Source organism: Perca fluviatilis, chromosome 17 (assembly GCF_010015445.1).
Source record: "Perca fluviatilis chromosome 17, GENO_Pfluv_1.0, whole genome shotgun sequence".
NCBI lineage: Eukaryota > Metazoa > Chordata > Actinopteri > Perciformes > Percidae > Perca > Perca fluviatilis.
In genome coordinates, this window is record NC_053128.1 from 1,929,248 (window position 1) to 1,943,859 (window position 14,612).

Genomic DNA, 14,612 nt, shown 5'->3' on the forward strand with positions numbered 1-14,612 from the left:
CTGTCTCTCTTTCAGCTAAGGGGTCCCTGGCCTAAAATGCATTAAAGAACCCTGATTTAGGACAAGAATACCCTGTTTCTGGCCTGGGAGGGCAACATTCTCTGTCCCCCACTCAAGATATCTCAACAGACCCCATCTCTTACAAAGTCTGTCTCCTTACTAGTTACTAAAGTAACTAGTAACTAAAGCTGGAACAGATGAATGTAGTGGAGTAACTAAAGTAACTAGTAACTAAAGCTGGAACAGATGAATGTAGTGGAGTAACTAAAGTAACTAGTAACTAAAGCTGTAACAGATGAATGTAGCAGAGTAACTAAAGTAACTAGTAACTAAAGCTGTAACAGATGAATGTAGTGGAGTAAAAAGTACAATATGTCTCTCTGAAATGTAGCGGAGTAGAAGTAGAAATTGGCTTGGAAAGAAAAGACTCAAGTAAAGTACAAGTACCTCAACAAGTACAGTACTGGAGTAAATGTACTTAGTTACATTCCACCGCTGGTTATGGTTTAGGAAAGATGGTGTTTTTGGGGTATTTAAAAGTCAAAACATCTGTTCACTTTGCCTTTTTCAATATTCAGCCATCTTTCACCAGTCTTTGACAACTTTAAAAGAGAACTCCATTTATTTATCACTGCACTATATATATTACATTGTCAGACTCATGATAAGAGATATTGTCTTTTTTATTCCACAAATTCCTCTTCCTTGTCAAAACCTGTCGCCTTCTCTCTTGTCGGATTGTCCAACAGTAAGAAATGCAAAGGCAGCATTGTGATTCCTTCATGTGGATCTGCTATTCAATATTACTTACAGATACGTGTACAGATTCATGTCAGATTCTCCTGACATTTGCTGCATCATATTCAGGGTTCCCCCAGGATGGCTCCTAAAGCTTACCTTTAGCACCAAGGACTGAAACAATGGCCATGCATGATATGAGCAGTCCTGTACTTGAAAGCAATAGGCTACTAGAGTAAAAGTACAAGTATGTTACCAGAGAATGACTTGGGTAGAAGTTAAAGTCACCTTTTAGAATAGTACTTAACTATTAGAAGGAAAAGTAAAAAAAACAAAACTTTGATTATGAACTTTATGGCCAAATTCCTCCTCTTCTTCTTTAGTTTTTCGTAGTTGTTTTTTGCCGCAACAGGCATTAGGTCACCAACTGGAGCGTGCATTATCTTGTAATCTAGGAGCAATGATTCACCAAACTGCTTTTTTCCAGTGTAATAAATTTCTTCTGATTTTATTTTGTAGTAAAAAGTAACAAAATGCTTAGGGGAAATGTAGTGCAGCAAAGGTAAAAGTTTCCAGAAATAAGTATTTATACTTACAACACTGGTTATGATGATGTAATTTTTTACCAAACAGGAGTTTTGAAAAATCTGCACCTGAGAAGAATTTTTGACAAATCTCCCTTTTAGAGACTGACGAGAGGCCTAAATGTAATAATAATAATAATAATAATAAATTGAATTTATATAGTGCTTTTCACGAACTCAAAGTCGCTTAAATGTAGAGGAAACAAAAAAAATCCACACAAAATATTTGTGCGGACAAGGCCTTAAAGCTATAGTGCGTAGTTTCTGTCTCCCCCATGAGGAATTCTAAGTAATGACAACAACACTGTTGTTGCATCCACATGATACAAGCCTTCTATGATCGCACACGTCACCAATCACTCCGCCCAAGTAGCAGTGCTTCGCCTTCTGAGAATATAGTTCCCAGTATGTATACGGTTAGAAGATGGCTGTGTCTCATGTGACCTTGTTATTTGTACACGCTGTGACTCTACAAATCACAACATGGAAATAGGAACATGTTATTTTGTCTCTTATTGGGAGCAGTAGGCTAGATGGAGCCGGTTACCTCCAGGATCTGTGCTAAGCTAGGCTAGATGGAGCCGGTTACCTCCAGGATCTGTGCTAAGCTAGGCTAGATGGAGCCGGTTACCTCCAGGATCTGTGCTAAGCTAGGCTAGCGGTGGGGGCGTCAGACAGAGTTACAACACGCACGGAGATGAGAAGGGTATGTATGGACTTATCTAACTCTGGGGGACACGGGGAATAAGACAAAGTCCCAATTGCGATGCTTTAATGATGATCTAACAGGCAGATTGTCATCGACTCTGCTGATCATATCCACGCTACCAAGACATTTTTATCTTGATGCACCCATAACAGAAAATATCAATCTAACTAGCAGATTGCTGAGTTATGTTGTTCACGACAACTTCATTCTTTTGTTATCCAATGACTGATTTGCAAAGATTCTTTCAGCAAGTTGCTAGTTGCAATCCAGGCCCATAGCCAGCTTAGTGGAATTGGGGATTTTTTATTTTTTTATTTTTTTTTTAAATGATTATGAGGTTCAATTACTTCGTTTTGACGTCCTTGACCTTTACAGATTTTGCTATGAGTGCGTAAAGTTAGTTGTGTGGATTGTTGATACATTAGATGTTAGATTGTTACCAGTTAACACATTAACAGAAGTGGTGCTTTCAACAAGATTAGGGCTTCGGCCTGGTTTAGATCATTTTTATTTGAGGGGGATTCAAATTATTGGCCGTCATTATTTAAAAGACAGTTGTTTATTACAACAACAAAAAACGGACTTAAACTATGGACCTTTGGCAGTGAGGGGCGGGGCGGGGCGGGGGGTGTCTTTCAAACCACCCAACCCCCACTGTCTACGGGCCTGCAACCATAGCTCCAGGAACTATAAAAAGCCAATTGTAAATGACAGTGATGTGGCCCGACCACAATGTCCCCGGGACAAATGTCCTTTCTATATCACTTCTGACAGTCCTCTCCCAGCCCATAGCCATGTAAGGCCTCTCAGTCACAAATAGCCCCGGGACAGTCCTGATCCTACAGTCCCAACTCGCTAACCAACAGCCTTGACTGTCTTTCTGAGAGGAGCAACAATTCAAAGAAGGTGGTGGTGGGTGGGGGATCTTTAGAGGGACACAGAAATAGACATGCCAGTATTTAATGCTCCTCCACAGATGGAGCAGGCATTGTAATAGCTCCATGCATGGGCTCCCCCGGGGAACAAAAGCTATGTGCACTGACAGTTGCAACTGTTGCTGTCTGATCTAGTAAATGACACTGTGGAGCGCTCATCTGGTAAGTTGTTAAGCTGAAAAGCAACGAGTGAACTGGAAGGTGACGTCCATAGAGCTGGAACAATTTAAAGTACAACTTAAAGTGTGGCTTAAAGCAAACCAGTCTTGTAACCATTAAGTGACTATTTCACTTTTGCCTGTATTTATTCATTTTTGTATTGTTTTTCTTTTTCTTTTTTTTAGATTTGTAAGTTGTAATTTCTGTATTTATGTAATTTGTCTGGGGACTACGGATGTAAATTAGCCCTGTGGCTATAATCCGGCATGTTTACGTCTGTTTTTGTTGTTTCAATGCAGATGTTCATTAATGTGCATTGTCCCTATCAAATAAAGGATTAACAATTCAAAAGGTTACTGTACAATGAATTGTCTCAGAAATAATTGTGATTAACATTATAATTGTGTCTTTCAGTCAAATTTAGAATCATTAGTTTTGTCAGTTTTTAATGAATTCCAGGATACATCTTTTGGTTCTATATCACTGTCATGTGACCCAGATAATGTAATAACACAAATACACAGCCTATGAAGCAAACCACGCCTCTTTATTATCAAAAAAAAATTTTTTGTTTTTTTTTTTTTTGCTTTTTTTTTTTTTATATGCATTTATAGGCTCAAGTGCCAACAACTAACAATTGAAATAATAATACAAATATATAGTCTGACCAATAATCACTTATAGAATTACAATTTGCCATATCTAAACAAAATGGTCATTTGGTCCATGACATGTTCACCATCATCACATCAAGTCTGCCCCGGCGCTGCGCCATGAGAGGATTAGGTCAAATGAAATGCGCTGTCCGACGGGAGTTCAGACCTCTGTCATTTCCATGGATGTGAAAGCAACTTCTTGACCCTGTGACCCATCTCAAAAGTATTTTTCTAAATTCTTAACAGCAATAGGCAACGAAGTTAAGCAACACTATGGTCATAAAATTAGGGCTGCACAATATATAGTTTTTTTTATATTGTCATCGTAATATCAACGTGTGCAATATACACATCGCTAAACGTAAATAAATAAATGTATCACGAGAGACACTCCAAGATATTTTTTGTTAGTTGGAAGAAAATATCAGCAGAAAACTGTCAATCTTTTTTTAGTGGGGCCTTTTATATTCAACTCAATGTTCAATTTGTTCAAAGAAGAATGTCGGGAATGATTTCCTTTCATTTGTTTTAAATTCAACAAGCAGTTTGTTGTATGTCAGCAGAATACTGAAAGCAGCAGAACTGAGAACACTTTTTTATCCGTTTATTTATCACAAGTAGGCCTAATATTGTTATCACGATATTCAACGTTACTGCTTATCGCATATTTTCCTCATATCGTGTAGCCCTAATGGAAATATTGCTTCATGTATTATGATTGTTGTCTGCTCACATAGGTTATTTTATGAGAGAGAGAGGGAGATATAGAGACCGAAGGGGAGAGAGAGAAGCCTGTAGTTATTGATTATGACAAAAACGGTGTAAAACCTTCTCTTCCTGTCTCAGAGTAACTTCCTGTCTCAGAGTAACTTCCTGTCTGTGTGTCCTGTGGGTCTGTCCACGGCCACGCCTCTTTAGGAGACTAGCGGCAGGTCCTGAGTCTGTTGATTCCACTGGGAGGAGTGGACGTGGACACAGATTATGACCCGATTCTTTCGCCCCGTAGTCACCAAAGTAAATATTGGAGCCATTTCTCACAAGCCACATATCTCCAGAACCAAATGGCATTTTTCAGACGGACACGTCAGGACAAAGTTAACTTTGTTTGAGTCCTGTTTCTGTCTCAGCAACAAACTATTGTTTGCCCTAACAAAAAACACATTTTCATAATGCTAATAATGATTTTTAGCTGTTTAATAGAACGTCATGTGGATGGATGAAAATATGTTCCTTTGCTAATGTTAGATATTTACACAGCTAAAAGACATATTTAGCATCACAGAGATTAGTTTTGTTAGGGTGTTCACGAACGTTAGCTGACATTAGCTTCTCAGTGTTGCCAGATCTCACGAGAGTTCAGTGCTGAGGCAGAAACAGGTCTCAAACTCAGTTCATTTTCTCCTGATGTGTCCGTCTGAAATAGGCCATTTTAGTGTCAGAATGTTTTAGTAGATATGTTGCATGTTGAAGAATGGCTCCAATATTTACTTTGGTGCCTATTGGGCGAAATAATCGCTCATAATCTGTGTTCACGTTCACTTCTCTCATTGGAATCAACGCACTCAGGACGTCCCGCTAGTCTCCTAAAGAGGCGTGGCCGTGGCGGAGCCCACGGGACACAAAGACAGGAAACTACTCTGAGTTGTGGCGTCTCGGTTTTCAACCGTCTTTGGTCATAGACAGTCTTTGATTATAACAACAAATGCAGCTTGGTATTTCCCTGAACCTGAAGTGCACTGTGCACAGGTAGATCTCAACACACAGGTTCATTCCAATGAGGCAGCACCAAGACAGTTGTTGGTATTGTTCTACAGTTTGAAAAACATAGCCACATAGTGTTTTTCATAAGTCATTTTTATAGGTAGATTCCACAAGTTGAGACCAAATATATTTATATTAAACTACTATTAGGCCAGTGACCGGTGGTCAGGGAAGCCGTCCGACTGAAGAAGGAGTCTTTCCGGGATATGTTATCCCTGAGGACTCCATAGGCAGTTGCAGGGTACCGAAGGGCCTGAAGGGCTGCAGCCTCTGCCGTGACAGAGGCAAAGCAGCGGGTGTGGGAGAAGTTTGGAGAAGACATGGAGAAAGACTTTCGGTCGGCACCAAGGTGCTTCTGGAAAACTGTTCGCCACCTCAGGAGGGGGAAGCGGGGAACCATCCAAGCTGTGTACAGTAAGGATGGGACACTGTTGACCTCAACTGAGGAGGTAATAGGGCGGTGGAAGGAGCACTTTGAGGAACTCCTGAATCCGACTAATACGCCCTCTATGTTAGAGGCAGAGCTGGAGGATGATGGGGGATCATTGTTAATTTCCCAGGCGGAAGTCACTGATGTAGTCAAACAACTCCACAGTGGCAAAGCCCCGGGGATTGATGAGATCCGTCCAGAAATGCTCAAGACTCTGGGTGTGGAGGGGCTGTCCTGGTTGACACGCCTCTTCAACATTGCGTGGAAGTCTGGGACAGTGCCAAAGGAGTGGCAGACAGGGGTGGTGGTTCCCCTTTTTAAAAAGGGGGACCAGAGGGTGTGTGCCAATTACAGGGGTATCACACTTCTCAGCCTCCCTGGTAAAGTCTACTCCAAGGTGCTGGAAAGGAGGGTTCGGTGATCGTCGAACCTCAGGTTGAAGAGGAACAATGCGAGTTCCGTCCGTGGCGGTGGAACAACGGACCAGCTCTTCACTCTCGCAAGGATCCTGGAGGGAGAGCGGGGGGTATGCCCAATCCGTCTACATGTGTTTTGTTTGTGATCTGGAAAAGGAGTATGACCGGGTCCCCCGGAGATACCTGTGGGAGGTGCTGCGGAGAGTATGGGGTGAGGGGCTCTTCTCAGGGCCATCCAATCTCTGTACGACCCGACCAAAGTGAGAGCTGTGTCCGGTTCTCGCAGTAAGTTGGACTTCGTTTCAGGTGAGGGTTGGCCTCCGCCAGGGCTGCGCTTTGTCACCAATCCTGTTTGTAATATTTATGGACAGGATATCAAGGCGTAGTCGGGGTGGGGAGGGGTTGCGGTTCGGTCGGCTGGGGATCTCATTGCTGCTCTTTGCAGATGATGTGGTCCTGATGGCATCATCGGCCTGTGACCTTCAGCACTCACTGGATCGGTTCGCAGCCGAGTGTGAAGCAGCTGGGAGTAGGATCAGCACCTCTAAATCTGAGGCCATGGTTCTCAGCAGGAAACCGATGGAGTGCCTGCTCCAGGTAGGGAATGAGTCCTTACCCCAAGTGAAGGAGTTCAAGTACCTTGGGATTTTGTTCGCGAGTGAGGGGACAATGGAGCGGGAGATTGATCGGAGAATCGGCGCAGCGGGTGCGGTATTACATTCAATCTATCGCACCGTTGTGACGAAAAGAGAGCTGAGCCAGAAGGCAAAGCTCTCAATCTACCGGTCAGTTTTTGTTCCTACGCTCACCTATGGTCATGAAGGCTGGGTCATGACCGAAAGAACAAGATCCAGGGTACAAGCGGCCGAAATGGGTTTCCTCAGGAGGGTGGCTGGCGTCTCCCTTAGAGATAGGGTGAGAAGCTCAGTCATCCGTGAGGAGCTCGGAGTAGAGCTGCTGCTTCTTTGCGTTGAAAGGAGCCAGTTGAGGTGGTTCGGGCATCTGGTAAGGATGCCCCCTGGGCGCCTCCCTAGGGAGGTGTTCCAGGCACTTCCAGCTGTGAGGAGGCCTCGGGGAATACCCAGGACTAGGTGGAGGGATTATATCTCCAAACTGGCCTGGGAACGCCTTGGGATCCCCCAGTCGGAGCTGGTTAATGTTGCTCAGGAAAGGGAAGTTTGGGGTCCCCTGCTGGAGCTGCTCCCCCCGCGACCTGACACCGGATAAGCGGACGAAGATGGATGGATGGAATAAAATATACTGTACTGTATGTATTAATATACTGTATAAGTAAATAAGGGAGACAGTATTGCCCCGCTGTGTGGCAGTGTGGAGAACGGATAAATATATTAAAAAACAGCACAATATTTAAAGTGTTGCACTGATGTTATTGAATTTTACAAATCTCATTCTTCATATAATACCAAGTTTGTCCCGCGGGTAGCGAGAGAGAGAAATCTCGGGGTCATTCAAACCTTTGTGAGAATGGATGTGTACAGGTCTGAAAACTCAGGTCATGTCTCCCCAACACACCCCAGGGCTCGAGAGTGCGACCAATTTGGTCGCAAATGCGACCAAAATTTGTAAAGGTGCGACTAAGATTTTTCCTAGGTCGCACCGGTGCACCTAACGTCCTCGCATCCGCTGCCTCTCCACTAACGAAGCAATGTCGTTTATAGCGATATGGTTTAATGTTGCGTTACATGACCCATTCCTTCTGGAAAGCCGTGCCTGTGTTTGGATCTCTCCTCCGCGCAGCCCCGCCCCATTCACTCACACACCGGCCGGCTCACCTGCAACATGGAGAGACACAGCGCCGCTGGTCCAAACTCCCGACATTTGTCTACAGTTTTAATTGTTATAACCCAGCTGTATATTGTTAAGTATGAGAGGGAAACCTGTATTGGCAGTGTTTCCGCTGGTAACTCTCTATTACTGCGGCCGCCACGGCGAAAAACACATTAGAAGTTATTAAATGCAACTAACTTCAGTTGGTTGAGTAATAGCGTGTAAGACGGAGCATGCTGGATCATAGTTCATAAAAATGCAGCGCAGTGACGATACAGACATTTCATAGCCCACACAAGACTGGTGTAACGCCGCTAATGAGTCAGCCGTCACTCTCTGAGTAGCCTAGCATAGCTTCAGTCCATCGCACTCCCTCGGTCTTTCGGTCGTTCTTTTTTTTTTTTTAAAGATTTCAGCCTTTATTTTGATAGGAAAGCTGAAGACATGAAAGGGGAGAGAGAAGGGATGACATGTAGGAAAGGGCCGCAGGTCGGAGTCAAACCTCTATATATACCAACTGAGCTATCCGGGCGTCCTCTTTCTCTTTTAATCAGTCTGTTATTGTTTTTGAAAGCTTATGAAGGAGCTTTCTCAAATATATATATTTTTTATATAATATATCCTAGGCTATTTATTTTAGATAACTTTCATTTACATGTGTTGCAGCTGTATATTTTCAAACTGGTAAAGGATTTTATTTGAGTCACAATCTTTTTTAATAAAAGAGCTTGTGAAAATTGGCTTTGACTTAAAACTGAACATTTAGCCCACTTCGTAAAAAAATACAGAGCTATATATCGTGTATCGCCATTCAGTGTTACGGCGATGCGAGGAAAAATGTGGGTGCACCTAAATTTTGTGCTGGTGCACCTAAATAAAAAAAGTTAGGCGCACCAGTGCAACCAAGGCAAAAAGTTAGTGTGGAGCCCTGCACCCTTACTTTATATTGTTTTTAAGAATGTTAAACTTATTATACTTTATTCATTTAACTGTCAAGTTCTATTTCCAATAAGCCTTCTCCACACTGCCACACAACGGGGCAATACTGTCTCCCTTATTTACTTATATAGTATATTAATACATACAGTACAGTATATTTTATTCACTGGCCTAATAGTAGTTTAATATAAATATATTTGGTCTCAACTTGTGGAATCTTCCTATAAAAATTACTTATGAAAAACACTATGTGGCTATGTTTTTCAAACTGTAGAACAATACCAACAACTGTCTTGGTGCTGCCTCATTGGAATGAACCTGTGTGTTGAGATCTACCTGTGCACAGTGCACTTCAGGTTCAGCTGCATTTGTTGTTATAATCAAAGACTGTCTATGGCCAAAGACGGTTGAAAACCGAGACGCCACAACTCAGAGTAGTTTCCTGTCTCTGTGTCCCGTGGGCTCCGCCACGGCCACGCCTCTTTAGGAGACTAGCGGGACGTCCTGAGTGCGTTGATTCCAATGAGAGAAGTGAACGTGAACACAGATTATGAGCGATTATTTCGCCCAATAGGCACCAAAGTAAATATTGGAGCCATTCTTCAACATGCAACATATCTACTAAAACATTCTGACACTAAAATGGCCTATTTCAGACGGACACATCAGGAGAAAATGAACTGAGTTTGAGACCTGTTTCTGCCTCAGCACTGAACTCTCGTGAGATCTGGCAACACTGAGAAGCTAATGTCAGCTAACGTTCGTGAACACCCTAACAAAACTAATCTCTGTGATGCTAAATATGTCTTTTAGCTGTGTAAATATCTAACATTAGCAAAGGAACATATTTTCATCCATCCACATGACGTTCTATTAAACAGCTAAAAATCATTATTAGCATTATGAAAATGTGTTTTTTGTTAGGGCAAACAATAGTTTGTTGCTGAGACAGAAACAGGACTCAAAAACAAAGTTAACTTTAACTGACCGTGTCCGTCTGGCATCTCGTGGCCATTGGTTCTGGAGATATGTGGCTTGTGAGAAATGGCTCCAATATTTACTTTGGTGACTACGGGGCGAAAGAATCGGGTCATAATCTGTGTCCACGTCCACTCCTCCCAGTGGAATCAACAGACTCAGGACCTGCCGCTAGTCTCCTAAAGAGGCGTGGCCGTGGACAGACCCACAGGACACACAGACAGGAAGTTACTTTTACCATAAGACCACGAATTAAACAGCAGAAATGTTTGTTTCACAACCTCAGAGCTCGTGGTCAGTCTACCTCAGATGGTTTAGACATTATGCCTGATAAACAAAATCCTTATGGAGAAAATCAACGGGATTTTTACTTCTGGAACCACACTGTTGGCCTACCGGAAGTCTTGCTTCAAAGGTTATTAACAAAACCTTTAAATCTTTCCTAAAAAGCACAGGATGCTACAGTGTGACCACTCACGCTGTTAACAAATAAGTTTAACATTAGCTAATTTTAGCCAAATATTATACACAAATATATATATATATATATATATATATATTGTGTATAATATATATTTGAGTGTTGTACAGTATTGCTTATAAATTCAAAATCATAATAAAATATAATCTTTTGTCTTTCAAAAGTTCTCAATCATGCTCGAAGGCATGGTTCCCGATAGGCCTGCACGATAAATTGCAATCTCGATTCACCCGTATTTATTTTTTTCTCTTCTTCAATTCATTTATTGAAAGCATTTGACATTGACATAAACATGTTTTAATGATGTAAAGACATGTTGAAGGAGTTGAGATAGAGCTTGTATCAGGGCCATATTTAGTTCATGTGTTATATGTCACTATTTCTGGTAGTCTACTGTACTTAAATGGCCAGGATGTACTTTATTTTGTGTATTCATTGAAGCCTCTGTGTTTACAGGCTTGTGGTGATGTGCTATAGGTGCCAAAAAAATATCTATGTTTGGTACTGCCAGTTTGTTTTGTTTTGTCATGGTTCATGTGTGCAATAAACATTACACTTACATCGTGGCAGAGAATCCTGATATCAATTCTAAGCTAAAAAATCATGATTCAGATTTTCCCCTGAATCGTGCAGGCCAAGTTCCCAAACTTTTTCATGCCAAGGACCCATAAACTGACACAACTCCCCCCCTCCCCCATTTGATAAGATTTGGTCCCAGCAGGGTCCCCAGCTGAGAGGATTTTTGCTTTTAGATGTTTTATTAAAGGAAATGTATGAACCCGATGACCAAAAATAGCCATACATTCTGTTATTGTGTTACTTATAGATGGGATTATGGTGAAAATAAACTCCCACATTGGGAACCAGTGCTCTAAGCAGTTGTTATGCTGCTGTGAGCCTCAGCTCATAGACCCTCCACTTCTGACAGACTCAAGATTTGTTCTTCTTTTACATTCATATTCCTCCATTAACAGTGGTGGAATGTACATTTACTCCAGTACTGTACTTAAGTTCAAATGTTGAGGTACTTGTACTTTACTTGAGTCTTTTCTTTCCATGCCACTTTCTACTTCTACTCCTCTACATTTCAGAGAGACATATTGGACTTTTTACTCCACTACATTCATCTGTTCCAGCTTTAGTTACTAGTTACTTTAGTTACTCCGCTACATTCATCTGTTCCAGCTTTAGTTACTAGTTACTTTAGTTACTCCACTACATTCATCTGTTCCAGCTTTAGTTACTAGTTACTTTAGTTACTCCACTACATTCATCTGTTCCAGCTTTAGTTACTAGTTACTTTAGTTACTCCGCTACATTCATCTGTTCCAGCTTTAGTTACTAGTTACTTTAGTTACTCCACTATATTCATCTGTTCCAGCTTTAGTTACTAGTTACTTTAGTTACTCCGCTACATTCATCTGTTCCAGCTTTAGTTACTAGTTACTTTAGTTACTCCACTACATTCATCTGTTCCAGCTTTAGTTACTAGTTACTTTAGATACTCCACTACATTCATCTGTTACAGCTTTAGTTACTAGTTACTTTAGTTACTCCACTACATTCATCTGTTACAGCTTTAGTTACTAGTTACTCCACTACATTCATCTGTTCCAGCTTTAGTTACTAGTTACTCCACTACATTCATCTGTTCCAGCTTTAGTTACTAGTTACTTTAGTTACCCCACTACATTCATCTGTTCCAGCTTTAGTTACTAGTTACTTTAGTTACTCCACTACATTCATCTGTTCCAGCTTTAGTTACTAGTTACTTTAGTTACTCCACTACATTCATCTGTTACAGCTTTAGTTACTAGTTACTTTAGATACTCCACTACATTCATCTGTTACAGCTTTAGTTACTAGTTACTTTAGTTACTCCACTACATTCATCTGTTACAGCTTTAGTTACTAGTTACTCCACTACATTCATCTGTTCCAGCTTTAGTTACTAGTTACTTTAGATACTCCACTACATTCATCTGTTCCAGCTTTAGTTACTAGTTACTTTAGTTACTCCACTACATTCATCTGTTCCAGCTTTAGTTACTAGTTACTTTAGTTACTCCACTACATTCATCTGTTCCAGCTTTAGTTACTAGTTACTTTAGTTACTCCACTACATTCATCTGTTACAGCTTTAGTTACTAGTTACTTTAGTACTCCACTACATTCATCTGTTCCAGCTTTAGTTACTAGTTACTTTAGTTACTCCACTACATTCATCTGTTCCAGCTTTAGTTACTAGTTACTTTAGATACTCCACTACATTCATCTGTTACAGCTTTAGTTACTAGTTACTTTAGTTACTCCACTACATTCATCTGTTACAGCTTTAGTTACTAGTTACTCCACTACATTCATCTGTTCCAGCTTTAGTTACTAGTTACTTTAGATACTCCACTACATTCATCTGTTCCAGCTTTAGTTACTAGTTACTTTAGTTACTCCACTACATTCATCTGTTACAGCTTTAGTTACTAGTTACTTTAGTTACTCCGCTACATTCATCTGTTCCAGCTTTAGTTACTTTAGTTACTCCACTACATTCATCTGTTCCAGCTTTAGTTACTAGTTACTTTAGTTACTCCACTACATTCATCTGTTACAGCTTTAGTTACTAGTTACTTTAGATACTCCACTACATTCATCTGTTACAGCTTTAGTTACTAGTTACTTTACACATTCAGATTCCTGCACACAGAACACATGTAGTTTCTAAAATCTGATGTTTGATTCTAAAGTAAACTAGCCGACAATATAACGGCTACAAGTCACGCTGAGATGATGAGACCATTAAACACACAGCTGGTTGGATCCTTTACTCTTTACACATTATTAAATATGATGTTTTATTATGAATTAAACTACTAAACAATATAACGGCTACAAGTCACGCTGAGATGATGAGACCATTAAACACACAGCTGGTTGGATCCTTTACTCTTTACACAATGGGAGGATTTTACTTTACTTTTAATACTTTAACTACATTATCCTGATGATACTTACATACTTTTACTGTAGTAACATTTTCAATGCAGGACTTTTACTGTGTGTACAGTACTTGGACTTGGAGTGTGTCATTGTGTTAGCTACCTTTGCTAATGTTCAGTGTTGTACAATGTTAGGAAGTACAAATACTTCTGTATGTAGGCTACTAAAGTAGTATTTTCACATATCTGTAGGCTACTTTACTTCGTTATTTATATTTCTGGAAACTTTTCACTTTTTCTCCAGTACACATCCTAAATAACATGTCTACTTTGACTTTTGACCTGAATACCTCTTCCTCCACTGGCCGCACCAAAGGAAAATATCAAACAGCAGAACTTTTGAGAAGACGCCTGGACGAATTAAGACACTCCAGAGGTGATAAAGGGACGTGTGTGGGGGGAAGGTCTCTACCTGTTTGCATTTGTCCTCTGCTCCCTTCTTGTCCCCCTCCGCCTGCTCTGCCCGGTCTATCGCGTTCTCCTTATCCAGCTTCAGCATCTGCATCTTCTTCTTGATGGCCTCCATGTTTCCTCAGGTCGGCTTGTTTCTCAGCGGAGGGACGAGTGGGCTCGGTTAGTCCGGACAGAGACACAGACAGAGACAGAGACAGAGACTGAGGTCTGTGACAGGGACTCAGGTGGACAGGAGCGCTCGTGCTGAGTGGCGCGGGGAGAGCTCGAGGATGGAATAGCAGTTGCGCGAGCCCAACACGCCCCCCCCCCCCTCCAGTGAGGATCCGAACGAGGATGCGAGGATGCCCATATTTAGGCAGCGAGAGTTCAGTCTGTGTGTGTGTGTGTGTGTGTGTGTGTGTGTGTGTGTGTGTGTGTGTGTAAATCAGTGCTCCACCTGGAACATTAGCAGTCTTGTATAGAGTAGGCTAGGCTACTTGAGTAAAAGTAGCCAAGTAGATCTTGGTAGAAGTTAAAGTCACCTTTCACAATATTTCTTGAGTAAAAATCTTAAAGTACGCTATCAAAAGTAATTTTATGATATTAATTTAAACGACCTAAGAGCACAGCGTGAAGCGCCTGGTGCAGG

At 41.3% G+C, this 14,612-nt stretch overlaps 1 protein-coding gene across 4 annotated transcripts in view; it reads right to left on the bottom strand.

Annotated features, from left to right (window-relative positions):
- tpm2 (tropomyosin 2 (beta)) overlaps positions 1-14,263 on the bottom strand; it is a 55,974-nt gene extending 41,711 nt beyond the window's left edge. For 2 of the 4 annotated variants that reach the window (XM_039780682.1, XM_039780681.1), the window contains exon 1: positions 13,983-14,261. In XM_039780682.1, coding sequence (XP_039636616.1) covers positions 13,983-14,096 — 114 coding nt within the window. In that variant the 5' untranslated portion in view covers positions 14,097-14,261. Of the gene's footprint in view, positions 1-13,982 lie in introns of all 4 variants that reach the window. The other 2 variants (XM_039780683.1, XM_039780684.1) reach the window with 2 other exon arrangements.
- Between the last annotated feature and the right edge of the window lie 349 nt (positions 14,264-14,612).